Source organism: Myxine glutinosa, chromosome 7 (genome assembly GCF_964187855.1).
Source record: "Myxine glutinosa chromosome 7, kmMyxGlut1.1, whole genome shotgun sequence".
NCBI lineage: Eukaryota > Metazoa > Chordata > Myxini > Myxiniformes > Myxinidae > Myxine > Myxine glutinosa.
In genome coordinates this window covers 42,188,673-42,212,773 of record NC_136267.1, presented here as the reverse complement: position 1 = coordinate 42,212,773, position 24,101 = coordinate 42,188,673, and the positions used below count along the sequence as shown (strand labels likewise).

Below are 24,101 nucleotides of genomic sequence, written 5' to 3'. Positions count from 1 at the left end.
CTTTCTTCTTATAATGATTAATGGGCCCATCCACTGGAGCAGTTTTCTGGCTATGATCTTCGATCCAGACACTCAATCTTTTCTCCATTTTTTCAACAAGGGTGTCTCTCCTGCTAACCTATGATGTTGATTGTTGCCACACGAACGCTGGAACGGATTTTATCTTGGGCCTTCCGTACCGTCCTAATGGTTGATTCATTCACGCCATATTGCCTGGCCAAAGATGAAGCAGAAACTGATGATAAGTTATTCAGGATATCAAGTTTGACCTCCATGGTCATTGTTTTCCTCCTCTTCTTGTCTGGTTGGTTCAAATTGGGTCTTTTGGTAGCCATAATGACTCACTTGATGGTGGCAGGTTCGGAGATGGTGACAGGTGGCAGCTCGTGCCGCGCGTGTATATAAATTAAATAGTAATTAAGCAAGGTAATAAGGAATAAGGAAAAATAATAAAATCTTTGGGGAAACGCCGGCCGTTTTTATCGCAATTAATCCAGAATGTAAAATCGAACTGCGATCGCCGATGACGGCAGGTGGCGGCTAGTATCATCGTATGTATAAATTCAATATTAATTAACCCTTGTGCACACAAGGGGGGTCTTTTTAGCCTTGTATTTAGCCTAATAGCACCTGCCTTGTGTGTACAAGGGTTAAGTAAAGTACAGTACACGAACAAGGAATAAGAATAATATAAATCTTTGGGAAAGCACCAGTCACGATCGCGTAAATGAGAAACACACCCTCGCGTTGGGGAGGTTTTGACGCATTTAATTCAGCGCCTAAATTTGAAACCGCGTTCGAGGAAGCCGCGTTGGAGGAAGTTTTACTGTACATCAATATAAAATATAAATATATAGATATATCAGATAATATATCGATATAAAATATAAATATATCGATATATAAGATAATATATCGATATAAATATATCGATATACAGTGGAACCTTGACTTACGAGTGCACCAACTTACGAGTTTTCCGAGATACGAGCCGTCGCTCGGGCGGTTTATTGCTTTGAGATGCGAGCCGAGATCTGAGTTACGAGCTTACGCCAGCCGCCACCAGGTGGGTTCCGGTCACGTGGTTATCAAGCCGTGCAAGCATATCTGCCGTATATCGCTGCTGTTTTGTTTTCGCATGTTGGTTATTTTGGAGCTTACGCCAGCCGCCACCAGGTGGGTTCCGGTCACGTGGTTATCTTGCCGTGCAAGCATATCTGCCGTATATCGCTGCTGTTTTGTTTTCGCATGTTGGTTATTTTGGAGCTTACGCCAGCCGCCACCAGGTGGGTTCCGGTCATGTGGTTATCTTGCCGTGCAAGCATATCTGCCGTATATCGCTGCTGTTTTGTTTTCTCATGTTGGTTATTTTGGAAAATTTCTTAGTTTTAACCATGGGTCCTAAGTAATTGAGTGCCAAGGGCAGTACTGAGAAGAAGAAGAGGATGATGTGCTTGGATATAAAACACGCAATCGTCGAAAAACATGAGCGAGGTGTGCGTGTTGTCGACTTGGTGAGGCAGATGTGAAGGCAGCTGAAGATTTTATTATCACTTTTGCCGAACTGATAGAAGCCGAACGATACATCCCCCAGCAAATCTTCAACTGTGACGAGACAGGGCTCTTCTGGAAAAAGATGCCGAGGAGGACGTATATAACGGCAGAGGAGAAGAGCATGCCAGGCCACAACTTGTTCAGAGTGCCGGCGATAGCTCGCCTTCTCTTTGTGGAAGACACGGTGAGATCCTTAACATCCAACAACTAATGGGACGCAAACGGGGCGCCCAGTTTAGCGGTACACACATTGATGAATCACCCTGCCTGTGAAACACCGACATGACAGGTTATAGCTGGGTCGGGATTCAAACCCAGGCTGGACAGTTTAGAGTCAAGTGTGCGTACCTCCAGTCCAGGCCATCCTGCCAACTTGTATGCTGCATACAGGTGAAATATAAAGCGCGAGATATTTTTATATATACTGCATATTTAAAAAAAAATTGGTGTGGTTTTTGGCGGGCTGGAACGGATTAATAGCATTTCAATGCATTTTAATGGGGAAATTTGATTTGAGAAACGAGCAAATTGAGTTACGAGCTCGGTCACAGAACGAATTAAACTCGTAAGTCAAGGTTCCACTGTATAAGATAATATATCGATATAAAATATAAATATATCGATATATGATTATATATCGATATATAATATAATATATCAATATAAAATATAAATATATCGATATATAATATAATATATCAATATAAAATATAAATATATCGATATATAAGATAATATATCAATATAAAATATAAATATATCGACATATAAGATAATAAATACATCGATAGAAAATATAAATATATCGATATAAAACAATATATATCGATATAAAATATATCGAATATAAAACATTATATACCGGTATCGATATAAAATATAAATATATTGATATAAAATACCGTATAATATATCGATATATAATATAATATATCGATATAAAATATAATTTTATCGATACATAATATATCGATATATAAGATAATATATCGATATAAAATATAAATATATCGATATATAACATAATATATCAATATAAAATATAAATATATCGATATATAATATAATTGTTACGGATTCGTCACTTCTGTTGTTGTGGTTTTCATCCACTGTAAACATTTTTGATTCCATGTACTATTATTGTTGTCGTTTGAGGGAAAATGAGATTACTATTTGCAAAAGGTAAAAAAGTTAATGTTTTAAATGAAACCGGAACCGGACGACGACGAAGAGGAAGAGGATGAAGAGAAGGCGGAGCGAGTGAGTTCGACAATAAAGCCGAGCTGCTTTGAGGTCTTGAGCGAACGTTGCCGAACGAGGGTCACGAGTGAGCTTTGGGTTTCCCAGGAAAGGGATGCCTGTGACAGAGTTGTCATCGCTGTGACAGATAAACCTGCGTGACAGGTTTTGCGGTCGATTCCGAAGAGAATCGTTGGATTGCCGTCACGCCACGAGAACGGGCCGTCGGCCATTTTACCTCACGCAGGACTTGTGACTGCTCAAGGTTTTTCATCTCGGTTCAACCATTTTCACCACATTCAGACGTTAATCTGGTGTGCGTGTCTAACGCGGCTTTTGAGTACGAAATCTGCGGTTCGCCGATTTGGAGCCGTGGAACGTCCATACCTGAGGGTGTGATTTCCCAGTCGCCTTGAGGGCGCCTTTACGCAGCTTTGGCAGCGGGACTGTGACTGTCATCCGAATGGGATTCTGGTCTTGATACGACATTGTACGGACGATCACTGGAGTGGATCGACTTTGGCTTGATGCCTGAATACGACTTTGGCTTGATGCCGGAATACGACTTTGGCTTGATGCCGGAATACGACTTTGGCTTTATGCGGGAATAGAGACATTGGGAATGTTCTTCTTTTCGCTCACTTGGAGCACAGTGAGTTATATTGTACGAACCTGATGGTACCATCATAGGAAATATATATTGGTTGTACAATTGATTACTATTGTTTTTGTGTTGTTATTCTTGTGTGACCTTAATACAATATTTGTTTGTTGGTAACAATTGGTGTGGTTTCACCATTGATCTTTGACACAGAATAACACATCTTTCTGCCGTGACTCCTCTCGGGGCTCGGAGGTACACCATGACCAGGGGGTTTGGGGAGGAGCACGTAACAATAATATCAATATAAAATATAAATATATCGATATATAATATAATATATCGATATGAAATATATTTTGATATTGATATCGATATAAAATATATAATATATCGATATCAAACAAATAAGCCTTCATCAAATTTTATATCGATATATAAAACATATCGATATAAAACATTATATATCGATATAAAATATATCGATATAAAATATAAATATAGCGATACAAAATATATTGATAAAAAATATAATATATCGAAAAAATATATAATTACGGTATATCAATTTCTTTCAAATCTTGTATACTTGTAGATTGAAAAATACGTATAGAAACTATGAAGACTTAATTGTGAGCATCTCTTTCATATAACCTGTTGAATGCCTCTCATATTGTATCAGTTGTCTTGAAAACTAACGAGCTCTGAAGGTTATATAAATGCAGGATGTCATTCGGCCCATCAAGCCTTGCAATAGTTGTCAATCTATGGATGTTTGACTGTGCTCCATACTTTTTTATTCTGAGCGTCAAGCAAGGAAGCAGCACGAACTATTTTTAAAGTCTTTGGTATAAAGCAGTTTGAACTGCCGACCTCCCTGAAACTGCTGAACGACCTGCGCCCCGACTCAGAGCAGATGCTCTAACCATCACACACCGTGTCTGGTGGCCAATTTGTCTTTTTTATATTCATTATCCTATGTGCATCTGGTCTACAAATCTTCATTTTGGCATCAAACTGATAGAGGAGCCTCATAACAAATTGGAACAAGAAAGAGCAATCAGAGATTGCAGACCCTCGCCAAGACGTGTTTTTAGTGATTTTTAAGGCTTTTATGTTAAAACAAACAATGGGGCCGAACCACGTGATCGATGACATCATCATTATTTGTTTTTCTCCACCAATTTATCCATAGATGATGCTCAAGAAATTTCATCTTCATCGGATGAAGTTTTTTACTTGTCGAATTATGATGTCATAATGGGGGAACTTATGACATCAGCATTTACATATGTTATTCCCCATGGAGAGTTCTTTACAATGAGCCATTTCTCAATTTTTTCTATTCAGCACTTTCGGAGATATAGAGGTGCAATTATTTTCGGTTTTTCCAATATGGCGCCCGTTGCACGTGATCTATGACGTCATGATTATCATTTCAAAATTCTGCAGGATGAGGTGCACCTGTGGTGAAAATTTCCAGTCAATCGGACCAACGGTTGCAGAGAAAATCATATTTATTGTGCGGACAAACAAACAAACAAACAGACAAACAAACAAACAGACAAACAAACGGACTCAAATGCAATACCCTCTCTTTTTGCGAGAGTAACTAGAACAGCACTCGGTAGAGCGCATACCTCCGCCAGGCTGAACAGTTTGTGTTTTGTATCCCACTGATAGGCCGGATCTGGATTCGGACCTGAACCAAAATCGAATCGACTTGTTCTTGTCACCTATCCAATTCGTCCACCAAGTATTTTCATAACTTGTCCATAACTTTTTTTTAGATGTGTTATACAGTATATCGTTTTCGCTCGATCTCTCAATGGTGAAGAATCACTTCGAAAATTAAATAATTCTCGTATCCGAATCCATATTTAGATATTGACAAAAATCAAATATATTTGTCCTTGTCAGACACAAAACCGGTCCACCAAGTTTCGTCCAAATCCGTCCACAACGTTTTGAGATATCGTGCTGTGTATCGTTTTTGGCCTTATCTCCCAATGGTGAAGAATCACTTAATAAAATTAAATAATTATCGTATCCGAATCCATATTTAGATATTGACAAAAATCAAATATATTTGTCCTTGTCAGACACCCAACCGGTCCACGAAGTTTCGTCCAAATCCGTCCACAACGTTTTGAGATATCGTGCTGTGTATCGTTTTTGGCCTTATCTCCCAATGGTGAAGAATCACTTAATAAAATTAAATAATTATCGTATCCGAATCCATATTTAGATATTGACAAAAATCAAATATATTTGTCCTTGTCAGACACCCAACCGGTCCACCATGTTTCGTCAAAATCCGTCCACAACGTTTTGAGATATCGTGCTGTGTATCGTTTTTGGCCTTATCTCCCAAAGGTGAAGAATCACTTCGTAAAATTAAATAATTCTCGTATCCGAATCCATATTTAGATATTGACAAAAATCAAATATATTTGTCCTTGTCAGACACCCAACCGGTCCACCAAGTTTCGTCCAAATCCATCCATAACTTTTTGAGATATCCTGCTATGTATCGTTTTGGCCCTATCTCCCAATGGTGAAGAATCACTTAATAAAATTAAATAATTCTCATATCCGAGTCCATATTCAGATCTTCACCAAAATCGAATCGAATCGTCCTTGTCAGACACCCAACCGGTCCACCACGTTTCATCCAAATCCGTCCACAACTTTTTGAGATACCCTGCTATATATCGTTTTTGGCCCTATCTCCCAATGGTGAAGAATCAATTTAAAAATTATGGTATGCGAATCCGGATCTTCACCAAAATCTAATAATTTCGTTCTTGTCACATACGCTACCTCTGCCAAATTTTGTCCGAATCCGTCGACAACTTTTTGAGATATCTTGTTTACAGACAAACAGACAGGGGAAAACATAACCTCCATCCACCTTCGGTGGCGGAGGTTATAAGTTTAATTATTTTTTCAATGTTGATGATGATCCTGGTGCTCTTCTTACCGTCCATCCCACTTGGTTTGCACTGTATTCCAGCTAGGCAGCCAATAGTTCACTGCGTTTTCGTTAATGCACGGGCTTGGGAATGATTGATGGTGGCTCTTCGGTAATGGAATGGAAAAAGAAATATTCCTTTAGAATCCTACACCTCCACCTGAAGACCGATTACAATTCATCTTTCCTTCTTTTTTTTCTTCTTTTTTTCGAAACTGCGACAGCGTGATTACACCCAAAGAATAGCATGGAACATCATGTATAATGTTTTAGTACAACATCATAAGTAACGCCATTTACCTTCCTTGTTTTGATGTTCGAGCATACATTTAAAGAGCGGTACTCCATTGTTAATGATGCATAAAAATTTTCATAATGTTAAGTTTAATTAACCGAACAATACGAAGTGATCAGTCACGCTAAATTGTTAATGGGGAGTACATCGATTCTTTTTTCAAAATCACCAATTGCATAACATTACATTTTAAACAAAGCAATTAAAAGGCTTATCAGTCGGATATCGCTTTGCATAATTGGCATGGGTGGTTATAGATGAAAAAAAAATTTTATACACAACTTCTGGTGTTGTAATCTTTTTCCAGCAGTACTCTGCCAGCTTCACTGGATCTTCTTGCTTTCCAAACGATCTCCGAGCATATTTCTTTCTTTCACTGTGCTGCTGTTTCATTGAGGCTTCCGTGCCATGAGCAAGAAATGTGTAACGGCTTTAAAATCCTATCGACCATGTTATCTCGAGATGTGAAAAGGTATCAAGCACACGACCAGGCTGTGCAAAGGTTTACCTGAGCAAAGATGAAATGTTGACTTGCGATGTGATGGCACATTTCTTTAAATACAACATAAATTGTCTCTGCCTTTTTAGGCCAACACTTCCACCCACCTGTACAATAAGCCAGCTGCAGGACAAAGCAGAACTGCTTTTTCTGCACAGAGAGAGAAAGAGAGAGATGGAGACAGAGATTGAGAGATGGAGAGATGAAGAAAGAGATAGAGATGGGGAGAGATGAAGAGATTAATAAAGAGATGGGGAGAGATGGAGACAGAGAGAGATTGAGAGATGCAGAGATGAAGAAAGAGATAGAGATGGGGAGATATGGAGAGATGAATAAAGAGATGGAGAGATGAATAAAGAGATGGGGAGAGATGGAGAGATGAATAAAGAGATGGGGAGAGATGGAGACAGAGAGAGATTGAGAGATGGAGAGATGAAGAAAGAGATAGAGATTGGGAGAGATGGAGAGATGAATAAAGAGATGGAGAGATGAATAAAGAGATGGGGAGAGATGGAGACAGAGAGAGATTGAGAGATGGAGAGATGAAGAAAGAGATAGAGATTGGGAGAGATGGAGAGATGAAGAAAGAGATAGAGATGGGGAGAGATGGAGAGATCAAGAAAGAGATAGAGATGGGGAGATATGGAGAGATGAATAAAGAGATAGAGATGGGGAGAGATGAAGATGAAGGAAGAGAGAAAGAGATGGGGAGAGATGGAGAGATGAAGAAAGAGATAGAGATGGGGAGAGATGAAGATGAAGGAAGAGAGAAAGAGATGGGGAAAGATGAAAATGAGGGAAGATGCGGAGAGATGAAGATGAAGGAAGAGAGAAAGAGATGGGGAGAGATGAAGATGAGGGAAGATGCGGAGAGATGAAGATGAAGGAAGAGAGAAGGAGATGGGGGAGATGAAGATGAGGGAAGAGAGAAGGAGATGGGGAGAGATTAAGATGAGGGAAGAGAGAAGGAGATGGGGGAGATGAAGATGAGGGAAGAGAGAAGGAGATGGGGGAGATGAAGATGAGGGAAGAGAGAAGGAGATGGGGGAGATGAAGATGAGGGAAGAGAGAAGGAGATGGGGAGAGATGAAGATGAGGGAAGAGAGAAGGAGATATGGGGAGATGAATAAAGAGATAGAGATGGGGAGAGATGAAGATGAAGGAAGAGAGAAAGAGATGGGGAAAGATGAAAATGAGGGAAGATGCGGAGAGATGAAGATGAAGGAAGAGAGAAGGAGATGGGGGAGATGAAGATGAGGGAAGAGAGAAGGAGATGGGGAGAGATGAAGATGAGGGAAGAGAGAAGGAGATGGGGGAGATGAAGATGAGGGAAGAGAGAAGGACATGGGGGAGATGAAGATGAGGGAAGAGAGAAGGAGATGGGGGAGATGAAGATGAGGGAAGAGAGAAGGAGATGGGGAGAGATGAAGATGAGGGAAGAGAGAAGGAGATGGGGAGAGATGAAGATGAGGGAAGAGAGAAGGAGATGGGGAGAGATGAAGATGAGGGAAGAGAGAAGATGGGGAGAGATGAAGATGAGGGAAGAGAGAAAGAGATGGATAGTGAGAGATATGGATAGAGAAGAACATATGTTATTTTAATGAAGCAAACGTATATGGTTATGTATGTATATTTGTGACCAAAACGTCTTCTTCTTCTTCAATTTTTCTTAACTTCTTCAAATTTTATTTAACAAATTGCGTCATGTTGCTTATATATATATAAAGCTAACTTAAGAAACACATTCTTGACTTAACTGTATTCATCAGCGCTATTTTTTTTTGTTACTTTGACTTGATTAATCGACAAATGGGAAAAAAATATATACGACAAGTACAGATACATTCAAAGTACACCGCCCCCTTGCCAAATAATTAAATATCCTACAGCGCGACATTGCCGGGGCACCTCTGGCGCCCGGCAATACCGCAGTGCAGCTCATAGAGGCTGCTTTGGGAGGGAGAGGTGTACACTAATTGATTGATTAATTGTATAATTAAAATCAATAAAAGATTATCACAAATTATTTTCTTAATCAATTGGTTAATCGCATAACTAAACCACTCGTGCTTCATCCGAAGATGTATCTTTTAGAAATTTAATTAAATAAGTCATTAATAAAAAATTAAATAATTAATTGATTCACCAATAAATAATTAATCGATTAAATGATTAATCAATAAATCAAAAATATCCTCGATAGCCACATCACTTGGTCACTGTCATGTCCAAATATTAGCTTCCCAGCTCAAAAGGTGCCTGAGATATTGGCCAAATGAGAAAGAAAATAAGTAAATGATTAATAATGAAAAGAAATAAATAATAATCATTAAAAAATTAAATTATCAATCAATTCGGTCACAGAACACATAAACCACCACCATTTCATCAGAATCTGTAACTGGGGAAAAAAAATTTTTTTTAGTAATTAATCGAATAATTAAATAATTAATCGATTCATTGATTAATCAATAAATCTAAAATATCCTTGATAGCCACATCACTTGGTCACTCATGTCCAAATATTAGCTTCTGAGCTCAAAAGGTGCCTGAGATATTGGCCAAATGAGAAAGAAGATAAATAAATGATTAATAATGAAAATAAATAAATAATAATCATAAAAAATTAAATTATTAATCAATTCGGTCAGAGAACACATAAACCACCACCATTTCATCAGAATCTGTAACTTAAAAAAAAAAATTTTTTGTCATTAATCAAATAATTAAATAATTAATCGATTAATTGATTAATTGATTAATTAATAAATCAAAAATAGCCTTTGCAGCCAAATCACCTGGTCATTGGCATGTCCAAATATCAGCTTCCTAACTCAAAAGGTGCCTGAGTTGATGGTCAGAAGAGAAAGGAAATTTGATTAATTAAATAAGTACTTAATTAATCGCTAATAATTAAATAACTCCTCAATTAATTGATTAATCAAAAAACAAAAATACAGTTTTTGAGAAAGGACTTGCTCACTATTGTGCCGAAATTTCAGCTTCCTAGCTCAAAGGATGGCTGAGATATCGCCCGGACAAACAAACAAGAAAGAAAGAAAGAAAGCAAGAAAACAAACAACCAGAGTGAAAACTGAGTACTCCCTTTCAGCGTGCGTCACTGCCGAGCCCCCTTTGGTGCCCGGCAATGACGATTTGCAATGCCTGGAGATGGCATAGGAAAGGTGCGGTGTACAATATAAAAACTGAGCCGGAAGTCTAAGGCAAGCGGTGTATGCTCTGTGAGGCTCACAGTTCGACTTTCCCATCCAGTTTTTGATAGGTATTTGTTACCGTTGCCATCCAGCTCTAACTTCGAATTTAAAATTAAAATAAATTTGAGCTCAGTTCCTTTTAATTTTAGCTCAACTGGACATTATGAGCTTATGGATCAAGCAGTGGCCGAAGGTAGGTCGGTAAGTCAGTCAGTCAGTGAGTGAGTGAGTCAGTGCATGAGTGAGTAATTGAGTGAGTCAGTGAGTAAGTCAGTAATTGAGTGAGTGAGTCTGTAAACACTTCGGAGGATAGTTTGGCCCACCCAAAATCGGTATTTTTTCTTTTCTCCGAAACTACACACATGACACACGTGAACCCATCCTCTCCCTTCCCCTTCCCCTCCTCCTCCCTTCCTCCTCCCTTCCCCTTCCCCTCCTCCTCCCTTCCTCCTCCCTTCCCCCTCCCCTCCCCTCCTTTCCCCCTTTCCCCCTCCCTTCCTCCTCCCTTCCCCCTCCCCTCCCCTCCTTTCCCCTCCCCTCCTTTCCCCTCCCCTCCTTCCCCCTCCCCTCCTTTCCCCTCCCCTCCTTTCCCCTCCCCTCCTTTCTCCTCCCCTCCTTTCCCCTCCCCTCCTTTCCCCTCCCCTCCTCTTTCCTTCCCCCTCACCTCCCCTCCCTTCCCCCTCCCCTCCCCCTTCCTCCACCTTCCATCCTCCTTCCCATCCCCTCTCCCACTTCCCTCCCCCTCCTCTCCCCCACTCCTCTTCCTCCTCCCCTCTTCCTCCCCTCTCCCTCCTCTCCTCTGCCCCCCCTCTCTCCTCTCCTCTTCCCCCACCCTCCCCCTCCTCTTCCCCCCTCCCTCCTCTCCTATTTGCCCCTCCCTCCTCTCCTCTTCCTTCCATCTTCCTCTTCGCCTCTGCCCCCCCTCCCTCCTCTCCTCTACCTTCCCCCTCTCCCTTCTCTCCTCTTCCCCCCCTCCCTCCTCTCCTCTACCCACTCTACTCTCCCTCCCCCCCTCCCCTCTCCCTTCTCGCCCTTACATGTATATATCGCCCCGGTGCTGTCCGTGTCTTCTGCACTGTTCCCATACCCACTCCTCCACTCCTGTCAAACTCCTGCCAATCCCCTTCAATTTTAGTCGACAAACTGATAGATTGAATTAATGTGCTGTTGATGTAGTTCAGGCTTGATTGGCCAGATCACCTACTCTCTTGCATAGTTACCCTACGCTCGCGAAGCGAAAACCAGGGTTAAGCATTCAGGTGCGTACGTACATGTCTGCATTTTTCAAATTCATTTTCTCAGCAACCGTTGGTCCGATTGACATGAAATTTTCACCTTAGGAGGGCCTCCTCCTGTAGAATATTGTAATGATTATTATAACGTCATAGGTCTGGTTCTGGGTTCTGGCACCGAGCTCTGCTCACCCAACTCTCCTCCTATGGTATCCATGGAAATCTCCACTCATGGCTTGCGGACTTCCTCTCTGGTCGTAGGCAACGTGTGGCCCTGAATGGATTTCTCTCATCTCCCCTGCCTGTTCTGGCTGGAGTTCCCCAAGGTAGTGTCCTGGGCCCTGTGGTATTTCTGGTCTTCATCAATGATCTCTCTGACTCTCTGGAAAATCCTCTCTATCTCTTTGCTGATGACTCCACTATCTGCTGCTCCATTCCTCATCCCTCAGATCGGCAGTCTGCATCCTCCTCACTCTCTGCAGACCTGGACAAAATCACAGACTGGTCAAACAAGTGGACCATGTCTTTCAATCCTGACAAATCTCACACTCTTACGATGTCTCTCCGAAAGGACCGACTGGAAAATCCTCCCATCTACTTTCTCAACAATCCTCTCCAAGAAGTTCTGTCGCTCAAGCTTTTGGGTCTCACTATCTGCCATGATCTTTCTTGGAAAAACCACATTTCCAAGCTGGCCTCCAAAGCCAGTCGCCGACTGGGCATCCTCCATCGTGCGAAGTCCTTCCTTGGCACACCTGAGCTCCTCACCACATACAAGGCTTTCATCCGCAGCTAAATGGAATACTGTTCCCCCCTCTGGGCTGGTGCTCCTGCCTCACACCGAGCTCGGCTTCACGCTGTTGAAACCAAAGCTTTCAGAATCATTGGAATCTCCTGCGATGAAGTTAACTCCGAGGGCCTTTCACTCACTCACTGCAGGCAGGTTGGTGGTCTTTCTGTCTTCTACCGACTCCTCTCCGGCCTTGCTCCCCAAGCTCTCTCTGTGCTCTGTCCCCCCCAATATTCCTTCAGGTCGCACAAGATCTGCCTGCAACCCTCTTATGGTTAAACTGCCAAAATCTAGGCTCTCTGCTCACCTTCACTCTTTCATTCCTCTTTTCTCCCACCTCTGGAACAAACTCCCCCACTCCCTTTAATCCCACTCCTCCCTCCAGGTCTTTAAAACAGCTGTTCACCACCATCTCTTATCTTCCCCCATCCAAAACCTTGATCTTTTCTTCCCCCGCTAATTCACCCCAGATACACTTTTTTTTTTTTTTTTTTGAAATTCCAACCTCTTTCCTGGAAGTCCTTGCAGTGTTCATATGTTTTATACCTCTCCCACCTCCCCCAAGCCCTCCCCCTCCCACATTTCTCCCGATGTCCCTGCTCTCAAATGTTGTGTTTGTGTCTTTCCCCCTCTCTCCCCAACTTGTCTTCCGCTCCCCTTATTTTTTGTGTTTTATGTGTCGGTTTGACTTTTTGTGTGATTAATGTTAGCTCTTTCACGAGCCTCGATCTTGCATACAAAACAAACAAAAAAAAAATGTCACGTGGTACTCGCACCATCTTGGAAAAACTTCACACCTCTAAATCTCTGAAACCACTCCATGGAAAAAATTTAAACATGGCTCATTGTCAAGTACTCCCATGGGGAATAAGATATGTTAATGATGATGTCATCGGTGCCTTCGTTATGACGTCATAATTCGACAAATACAACACTTATCCATCCGATCATTATAAAAAATTTTTCACCAACTGTTGGTCTGATGGACACGAAATTTTCACCATAGGATCGCCTCCTCCAGAATATTTTAATGATAATCATGACGTCATAGGTCATGTGGTACAGGTGCCATCTTTGAAAAACCGAAAAACATTGCACCTCTTTATCTCCAAAACCGCTGCATATAAAAAATAGAGACATGGCTTATTGTGAAGAACTCCATATGGGGAATAGGTGTTGTTAACGATGACGTCATTGGTGCCATAATTATGACGTCATAATTCGACAGGGACAACGCAGCGTCTGATCAGTTTGAAATGTATTGAGCGTGATCTATGCAACAATTATATTCGAGAATATAGATTTATGATGTCATCGCTCACGTGGTCTGGCAGCAATATTGGATCAAAGAAAATATATGTTCAAAAACAGAAGAGTTGGCTCGTAACAAGTTGACTGCGCAGGATAAGTATTCTATGAATACCATCGAGGTTGTTGTGTATCTTTGTGATATCTTTGGTAACTTGTAAAATTGTAACAATCTGCTTTACTTTTTGTCATTATTGTCCCCTTCATTCCATGTGTTGTCATTGCAGCTTTATTTGAAACTTTTTCATTCTTGCTGATTAAACCTTAATGCAAAAACATTTGGCCAGAGTGGTTTCTATGAAAGCTGCCTTATAGTAGGGGAGCTCCCAATAGAGTTCGTGACCATTTTCCCGTGATCAAGGTTTGAAGGTTGATTTTGAAAGATAAAAATATATATAAAAAAATAAGCTTGGGTATCTTTTTTTAAAATGCGGGCTAACTCGGCCAGAGGACAAAATCCAAGATGTCCGCCAAAACCGCGAAATCGGGCATATTTCCGCCTACGTGAATGCTACATATACATATTGGGTGTCCATATGTGGGTTTTTCTGGGCCCAGATCTTGCATCTTACATCAGTCAAGTGATATTGTGACTTAAAATGATATTAAATGATTAATGTTGACCAAAATCCAAGATGGCCGCTGCAAAAAACCATGTATTGTATATGTTCATAATTGTGCATACCATAGATTCATCGCTGGCGTCTAAATACAGTTTTACATGACTAGTGTTTTCATTTATAACCTTACTGTTACTATGAATGACTTTTTGAGCAGGTAACGAACCAAGATGGCTGCCTCTCGCCCGTTAGATAAGCAGTTATGGCTACTGTACATTGTATCTATTGCAACGTCTTTTATTTGACACAATGTTCAAGGTTTTCATTTGCAATCAGTAAGAAAGAATTTATCTTTCTCTATTTTGTTTTATTATATTTACAGTGACATGACATTACATTTACAAGCAGTGATACACATTGCACAAGTAGCATATACGGTAGGGTTGAAAATGACAATAGTTGTTATAACAGTTTGTTTGTGTTGGATAGATTGAAATTGTTATTCACTGTCCGAATCGTCCGTCTCGGACCCAGACTCGACTGGATCATCCATAGTTGGGCTGCTTTCCAAAGCCTGAGTTAGTTTTTCTGGGAGTGCTGGGTGAATGTACCTCAATGGAAGACACATGCCTTCCTCGAGATGCCAGCCATGAGATAAAGGAGACGGTGGCGCATCAGGTTTTTCGTAGTTGAGCAACACGTAGGTTTGATAGTTCACTCTCTTGACTTTCAAATCGTGGGATTCTTTGTCTGGTGGAAGCCGCAGTATTGATTTCCTTTTCATTTGTCGCCACTTCCTGGCCCGAGCATCACACAGAGTGGTACTTTGTTTGTCCTTGTATATGTACCGTATGGTGTACAGCGTCATATGATCAAGCACCTGCTGAGGGACCGGTAGGTGTTTCCCTACTTCACTGAGGAACGCTCTAGCTTCAGGTGAAGTGGATGATATGTCGAAGATGGTTTTCTTCCCATGTCCAAAGAATGCTGCTGTTGTGTCTGAGCCGCTGTGGACGTGAAGAGGAACTATGATATCTGCTATTTCCTTCGGGCAGAAAGCTGTACAATCTATGAACTGCTTTTTGTACTTCATTGCGAGCACCCCTTCAGTTCTATGAGCAACATACGATGCCAATACAAGCACGTCCGTATCTTCTGCGTCGATGATAACAGGTGTTTCTATTCCAGCTTTACGTATTTGTGAGTAGATGAAGAACATGCATGTGTCTGCTTCTAACTGTTCACACTGGAAGTCTGTAACAGGCAAACCTGTCGATAGATTGACACATGTGGGCCCAACGCAGTAGACAAATTCAGTGTTAGAATAGTTTCGGTACAACACGCTGAACTCGTTTCTGAGAAAGATCTGTAGGTGCTGCTTGTTTGTTGCATTGTGGAAGAAGTCTTGAAATCCTTTGGCAGATGGGAATTTGTCCGACTGCTTGAAAAATACATTCTTGGAGCCATCTGAAAATCCAGAAGTGCTTTTTCGAAGCTTGCGTTCGCTATCCTTGACGGTCAGGGAAACATCATATCTGTCATTGACAAACACAACTTGTGATGCATATTTATGTCTGTTCATAATGACGGCGAACACCTTCGATGCGTAGTCTCCCCAGGTGTAGGAAATTCCATCAGCCTTTTCCCTGTCTTCTACCGATGGCGTAGACAAACGCCATATAAATCCCATGTCCAGGATCGCCGTGTACTTGTCTGGTGTTGGTTCCAACGCATGTAGCTTGAATTTTTCTACCAACTTAGATTTTTGCACTTTTTTCATGGTGCCGTTGATATTGAATATTGGCAGACATTCATCTGTGACTCGGTACGACATTATCTCTGACAAGGTGAAATTTTCGGTGTCATTTTCAGCAAGTGAGACAACTGCTGCCATCGCTCTGTTCTCCATTGCGTCTGACTTCATGATGCGCTCGCCAGTCTTGACTGAAGGTGGGTTGCTGAAGTTCCGTCTCAAATTCCTGTGAATGGTTGCATGGAAAGGTTTGTTGCTGCTGAACATTCTGTCTTCACAGAATGCCTTCAAGCATTTCTCGCCATCGGTGTGGACCGATTCAAAATCTTGAATGAGGTCATCAGAAGCTACCATTCCAGACTGGAGTGACTTCAAGACCTTGTTTTCTTCATTGAAAGGGTCACAGCCGAATTCAGTGATGCAGTTGTTAATATCTTGTACAGCTTGTTCGTCTTCCTTCATGCGAGTGGGAGCATTTTCACTGTGATGTCGTTTTGATTCTGATGTGCTGGCAAGATCATGCAGTGAGGATCGGACTCTATTAACATTGTTAGCATTTCGGGAATGTGACAGCAGCATCTTTTCGTTCTTCAAAATTTTGAGCCAGCCAGCTTTCATCTTTGAACCCTTGTTCATTGTCATCTCGATCCAGAGATCCAATGGCAAACATGAGTAAGGCTTTCCCGACATGGATTGAGCAAATAAGCCATCTCGCATGTATTGTGCTACATCCTCTGGGAGGGATTCCATTTCCAGCCAATACTCAACCAACCACCGTCCATATTTATCGTTGTCATAAATCTGGATCCATGGTAGCATTAAACGTCGTAATGTCGACTTGAATTGTTCCCAGTTCTGGATTCTCAACGCATGCAGATTCATCATCAATATTTCAGTCATCTCCATAAATGTGATCCAGTACTTTGCCATTGAACCACCGGACTCCTCAATTCTATTGAACTCATCTGCCACCAATGAAATAACCTCTTTGTTGGCTTCCAGAAGTGCATAACATTCCTGCCGTTCTTCTGCTGTTGAGGAAGGATTCCGCAGGACAGTCAAGTGAGCTTCAAGTTCATCTGAGATGCTTCCCCCATTCTGTAGTGACTGTTGTATGATTCTTCTCAGCAGAGTTTCATACATCAATCGGAGACATCGTATGCTCCTCTTGTAGTGTTTGCCCCGTAATGCCTGGTCCACAGACCCTTCTGCAATAACATCTGCCGCAACGAGGATGTCAGACAAGCCAGACCCGTGAAAACGCTTATTCATGGCAGAAATGTAAGACATATGAATATGAAATGGGCCCATAGAAGGCAACACGACACTGAATTTATCAGGGTGTTCGTATCTCATTTGCACTATCAAGGCATACACTGGTTGATCTCCTACCAACTGGATGAAGGGCATGTTCTTTTTGCCTGCTGCATCAACCATCCGGCACATTATTTCGTGCACTACAGATTTTCCAGGAGGATTTGGAAAAGTCAAGAAGTAATACGGCTTGCTTTTGACAACATGCGGCTGAACTGTTGACTGGAAACCTGCAAATCCCCCAACTGTTTGACTGCATGGTGCAGGTGGTGTATGAGTCTCATCTAGACGTGCCATGGCATGAATGAGTCCTCGCTGCCTCTGGACTTTAGTATCTGAAGGAGTAATGTCAACACCTGTTCGCATACTTGGAGCTCCACGCTGGACAGTCTTGTAAGGATGGACTTTATGCTGATCGATGCAAAGATGCTTCATTTCTTTAGACTTGGGAATTGTTAATTCTGGGGCCGATTCCTCTGGAGCATGAACCAAATCAAGTGGCTGGACAAACATAACATTTGTACGGTGTGAAGTGTTCGCGCCAGTTAGCGTGTCCTCAGAAAAGTCATCATTGTCCATTACTGCTGTCCCTGGCATACCCAGTGCAAGCTCCTCTGGACATGCTTTGTTCTGCTCAATATCGTACTTGGCCCAAGCATCATAGAGATGTAGCACGTCTTTGTAGCTGATCCCAATTGAGAATTTTTTCAATAACTCGACAAGTTCCCGGCTTCTGGTTAGTCCGTGTATCATAACAGACAACCTTGTTCCAAATGAAGTTCGTTTGCCTGTCATATATGAAGAGAGCAAGGCAGTCAAAGCGATAACTGCAGAGTCGTCATCCTCCATATCAAGGTCACGCTGAGGTTTTGAAGACTTTAGACGGGAAATGAGCTGTTTCAGTAGGCTGCTTGTTTCGTCCTCATTGAGTAAATCGTCAATGTGAGGTGGCCAGATCATTGGCGATACTTTTGCTGCTTCAGCTCTAATTCGTTGCGCTACAATTGAGACGAGTTGGTCATCAGTTGCACCTAGGCAATTTACAGCAGCTTCTATGTATGTTCCACCAGCTGACGTGTCAAAAACCATTGAGCTCTTGTTTTTTGTAACTCTTTCGTGGAAACCAATTTGGTCGCTGAATTCCGTTTGGAGCATAGATTTTATTGTGCTAGACTTCACAGTGTTCACAGTCATGCCAAAGTTCACCAGCATTTGCGTGTAGTCTTGTAGAAGGCTCTGTAGTGTTCGGAGTTCATGTCTTTCAAAAATTACAGTGCGCACATGTTTGAAAAACATTTGACGTACTTCTGCCAGTCGTACATTGTGCATGTGCAAATGTTGATCATTATAATCATGGACTTTGATGTATTTCGTCCAACATGACCGATGGTAGCGGATCTCTGTGGCAAATGGATCTGACGTGGAATCAATCAGTGTCAAAATGCGATCCCGCATATTCTCGTCGTCCAGATGGACTGTGTGACCTTTGAAGACATGCCATGCATCCATTTGTTGCATGATGTGCCACTTGTCCCGTCCAGGGTGTTTCAGGTCTTCTCCCTTCATACACCAAATACACAAATGTTTGTCTTGTATAATACCGGTTTGTGATCGTGATTGTCTCTGAGCGCAAGATGGTCCAGGTGCTTCGTCAGCTACATCATCGCTGTGAGAGATTTCTGTTTCAAAACATTTCTTTTGTCGCTTTAGTGCCTGCTCCAATTTATAGTTACTGGCCAGTTGAACTTTACACAGTTTGTGGAAATATATTCCAGCTGGTCCATTGTGCCATGGCACTGCATCAAAGACTTGACCGTATTTGTCCAATCCTCTCCATCGTTCTGCTTGTTGTTGGAGATGCTGCCAGGCTTCTGGGCTTAAGCTACTCTTTTCCTCATCACAATGCTTATGACAGAGGATACACTCACTGGAGCTTGATAGTCCTGGAGGCTGGTCCTCATCTTCACTCTTTCTCTTCTTTCCTTGAATGGGTGGTGTCGCCATGGTATACTCTGCAATGAAAAATAAAACCTATTACTTACTGTACATACCGTACATCAGACAGCATGATATGAATGATGTTAATACTTAACTGAACTTAAATATTGAACAGGACAGATCTTTATCTCTTAAAGAAAGGGACTTAACTAATATTTTAACTATTATTAGTTGAATATACTTAACTGTAATGCCTTGATCCATTGTCCACCCTGGTACTCCCTGGAAATTAATACTAACAACTACCTGTGAACAAATACCTGTGAAACTTAATCAAACCATCTTGTAGATAAGGCAGCAATCTTGTTTCGTTACCTGCTCAAAAAGTCATTCATAGTAACAATAAGGTTATAAATGAAAACACTAGTCATGTAAAACTGTATTTAGACGCCAGCGATGAATCTATGGTATGCACAATTATGAACATATACAATACATGGTTTTTTGCAGCGGCCATCTTGGATTTTGGTCAACATTAATCATTTAATATCATTTTAAGTCACAATATCACTTGACTGATGTAAGATGCAAGATCTGGGCCCAGAAAAACCCACATATGGACACCCAATATGTATATGTAGCATTCACGTAGGCGGAAATATGCCCGATTTCGCGGTTTTGGCGGACATCTTGGATTTTGTCCTCTGGCCGAGTTAGCCCGCATTTTAAAAAAAGATACCCAAGCTTATTTTTTTATATATATTTTTATCTTTCAAAATCAACCTTCAAACCTTGATCACGGGAAAATGGTCACGAACTCTATTGGGAGCTCCCCTACTATTATGAATGTTTTTTTTTCTTAGTGGTTGGTGATTGACAATTTCAGAAAGACCTCTGTTGTCCATTTTTAAATGTGTATATTTTAATATAAACAAAGATGTATTGATATGTGGAGCAGAAAAAGCCACATTCTTGCCAATCTTAATGCGTTCATAACTTGTCTTAATGAAGTACGTTTCCAGGTAGTCACTTACCTTGAAAATAAGCTTCAATTATTGGTTTTATTTAGGTGCAGACATGCTTATTGTCATATCTATCTTGTCCACCTACAGAGCAGAGAAACGGCCTGTTTCCCCAAACGATGATGAACAGTACATGGACAAGGCATCCGACTTGACGCAATCACCACTCAGGCCAGGATTGTCACCACGAGAGTCGCAGAGCCACATGGAAGCCAACCTCGCGGAGCCATCCACCTTCCACATCTCCCTGGTACGGACTGCAGCATTTTACAGGCAGAGCTGTGACATGACACAACCCCCCCCCCCCCCCCTCCCCTGTGCATCTTGTAATGCATTGGCTCTGTCTAGCATATCTTGTGTCCAGTTTCTCTTGGGTTGTGAGTTCAATTACAGCTCTTCACTGACCTCCCTCACAATCGGTCAGCCACTTTCCATTTGATCAAGTGCTTTTGCAGTAACCTTTTGGTGGTTGATATAATCGTTGTTGGTTATTTAGCACCATGTGTTCCACATTCATTAATTCGCTGGGGAGTGAGAACAGCTCAGTGTACGTGCAGTGCGTTATCACAACACAACTGACCTGCAACTCCTTTTTTGTCACTCTATCTTAATGACTGCTTTGTTGGTCTGTTTCGCTTTGTTCGACAATGTGCATTCCATTTATTGCTCCTCTGCATTTTTTTTTGACAGTCTGCATTTTTACCTCCGCCACCACCCCACTGTTACTTGTGAAAATCAAAGATTTTTCAAGTATATTGGTTGGTCGTACGTGTTTTCCTGTCTGTTTGTCTGTATGGCAATCACCTGCAGGTCGCAATTTTAAACCGATTTTCACGAAACCATATCTTGATTCTTGTGTCCGAAATAGTTATTTTTGCTATCAGAAGCGGCCTTGAAAAAACAGCACAGAAGAGGCAGGAAGGGTCATATTATTAGCCGTTGTGGTGCAATCGGTCATGTTATTAACCCTTGTGGTGCAATCGGTCATGTTATTAGCCCTTGTGGTGCAATCGGTCATGTTATTAGCCCTTGTGGTGCAATCAGTCATGTTATTAACCCTTGTGGTGCAATCGGTCATGTTATTAGCCGTTGTGGTGCAATCGGTCATGTTATTAGCCCTTGTGGTGCAATCAGTCATGTTATTAACCCTTGTGGTGCAATCGGTCATGTTATTAGCCCTTGTGGTGCAATCGGTCATGTTATTAGCCCTTGTGGTGCAATCAGTCATGTTATTAACCCTTGTGGTGCAATCGGTCATGTTATTAGCCGTTGTGGTGCAATCGGTCATGTTATTAACCCTTGTGGTGCAATCAGTCATGTTATTAACCCTTGTGGTGCAATCGGTCATGTTATTAGCCGTTGTGGTGCAATCGGTCATGTTATTAGCCGTTGTGGTGCAATCGGTCATGTTATTAACCCTTGTGGTGCAATCGGTCATGTTATTAACCCTTGTGGTGCAATCGGTCATGCTATTAACCCTTGTGGTGCAATCGGTCATGTTATTAACCCTTGTGATGCAATCGGTCATGTTATTAACCCTTGTGGTGCAATCAGTCATGTTATTAACCCTTGTGGTGCAATCGATCTCGCTATTAACCCTTGTGGTGCAATCAGTCATGTTATTAACCCTTGTGGTGCAATCGGTCATGTTATTAACCCTTGTGGTGCAATCGGTCATGTTATTAGCCCTTGTGGTGCAATCGGTCTCGCTATTAACCCTTGTGGTGCAATCAGTCATGTTATTAACCCTTGTGGTGCAATCGGTCATGTTATTAGCCCTTGTGGTGCAATCAGTCATGTTATTAACCCTTGTGGTGCAATCGGTCTCGCTATTAACCCTTGTGGTGCAATCAGTCATGTTATTAACCCTTGTGGTGCAATCGGTCATGTTATTAACCCTTGTGGTGCAATCAGTCATGTTATTAACCCTTGTGGTGCAATCGGTCTCGCTATTAACCCTTGTGGTGCAATCAGTCATGTTATTAACCCTTGTGGTGCAATCGGTCATGTTATTAGCCCTTGTGGTGCAATCGGTCATGTTATTAGCCCTTGTGGTGCAATCGGTCATGTTATTAGCCCTTGTGGTGCAATCGGTCATGTTATTAACCCTTGTGGTGCAATCAGTCATGTTATTAACCCTTGTGGTGCAATCGGTCATGCTATTAACCCTTGTGGTGCAATCAGTCATGTTATTAACCCTTGTGATGCAATCGGTCATGTTATTAACCCTTGTGGTGCAATCAGTCATGTTATTAACCCTTGTGGTGCAATCGATCTCGCTATTAACCCTTGTGGTGCAATCAGTCATGTTATTAACCCTTGTGGTGCAATTGGTCATGTTATTAGTCCTTGTGGTGCAATCGGTCATGTTATTAGCCCTTGTGGTGCAATTGGTCATGTTATTAGCCCTTGTGGTGCAATCAGTCATGTTATTAACCCTTGTGGTGCAATCGGTCATGTTATTAACCATTGTGGTGCAATCAGTCATGTTATTAGCCCTTGTGGTGCAATCGGTCATGTTATGAACCTTTGTGGTGCAATCAGTCATGTTATTAACCCTTGTGGTGCAATCGGTCTCGCTATTAACCCTTGTGGTGCAATCAGTCATGTTATTAACCCTTGTGGTGCAATCGGTCATGTTATTAGCCCTTGTGGTGCAATCAGTCATGTTATTAACCCTTGTGGTGCAATCGGTCTCGCTATTAACCCTTGTGGTGCAATCAGTCATGTTATTAACCCTTGTGGTGCAATCGGTCATGTTATTAACCCTTGTGGTGCAATCAGTCATGTTATTAACCCTTGTGGTGCAATCGGTCTCGCTATTAACCCTTGTGGTGCAATCAGTCATGTTATTAACCCTTGTGGTGCAATCGGTCATGTTATTAGCCCTTGTGGTGCAATCGGTCATGTTATTAGCCCTTGTGGTGCAATCGGTCATGTTATTAGCCCTTGTGGTGCAATCGGTCATGTTATTAACCCTTGTGGTGCAATCAGTCATGTTATTAACCCTTGTGGTGCAATCGGTCATGCTATTAACCCTTGTGGTGCAATCAGTCATGTTATTAACCCTTGTGATGCAATCGGTCATGTTATTAACCCTTGTGGTGCAATCAGTCATGTTATTAACCCTTGTGGTGCAATCGATCTCGCTATTAACCCTTGTGGTGCAATCAGTCATGTTATTAACCCTTGTGGTGCAATTGGTCATGTTATTAGTCCTTGTGGTGCAATCGGTCATGTTATTAGCCCTTGTGGTGCAATTGGTCATGTTATTAGCCCTTGTGGTGCAATCAGTCATGTTATTAACCCTTGTGGTGCAATCGGTCATGTTATTAACCCTTGTGGTGCAATCAGTCATGTTATTAGCCCTTGTGGTGCAATCGGTCATGTTATGAACCTTTGTGGTGCAATCAGTCATGTTATTAACCCTTGTGGTGCAATTGGTCATGTTATTAACCCTTGTGCTGCAATCGGTCATGTTATTAACCCTTTTGCTGCAATCGGTCATGTTATTAATCCTTGTGGTGCAATCGGTCATGTTATTAACCCTTGTGGTGCAATCGGTCATGTTATTAACCCTTGTGCTGCAATCGGTCATGTTATTAACCCTTGTGGTGCAATCAGTCATGTTATTAACCATCGTGGTGCAATCAGTCATGTTATTAACCCTTGTGGTGCAATTGGTCATGTTATTAACCCTTGTGCTGCAATCGGTCATGTTATTAATCCTTGTGGTGCAATTGGTCATCTATCTATAATTCCAGTAATCTCTGTCTGTCTGTCTGTACGTTTGTCTGTGACCGCTGT

At 41.7% G+C, this 24,101-nt stretch overlaps 1 protein-coding gene across 4 annotated transcripts in view; it reads left to right on the top strand.

Moving 5' to 3' along the window:
• The window catches only part of LOC137431166 (uncharacterized), an 808,282-nt gene that overhangs the window by 693,814 nt on the left and 90,367 nt on the right, over positions 1-24,101 (top strand). For all 4 annotated transcript variants that reach the window (XM_078781584.1, XM_078781583.1, XM_078781585.1 and 1 more), the window contains one exon: positions 20,385-20,544. In XM_078781584.1, coding sequence (XP_078637710.1) covers positions 20,385-20,544 — 160 coding nt within the window. The remainder of the gene's footprint in view (positions 1-20,384; positions 20,545-24,101) is intronic.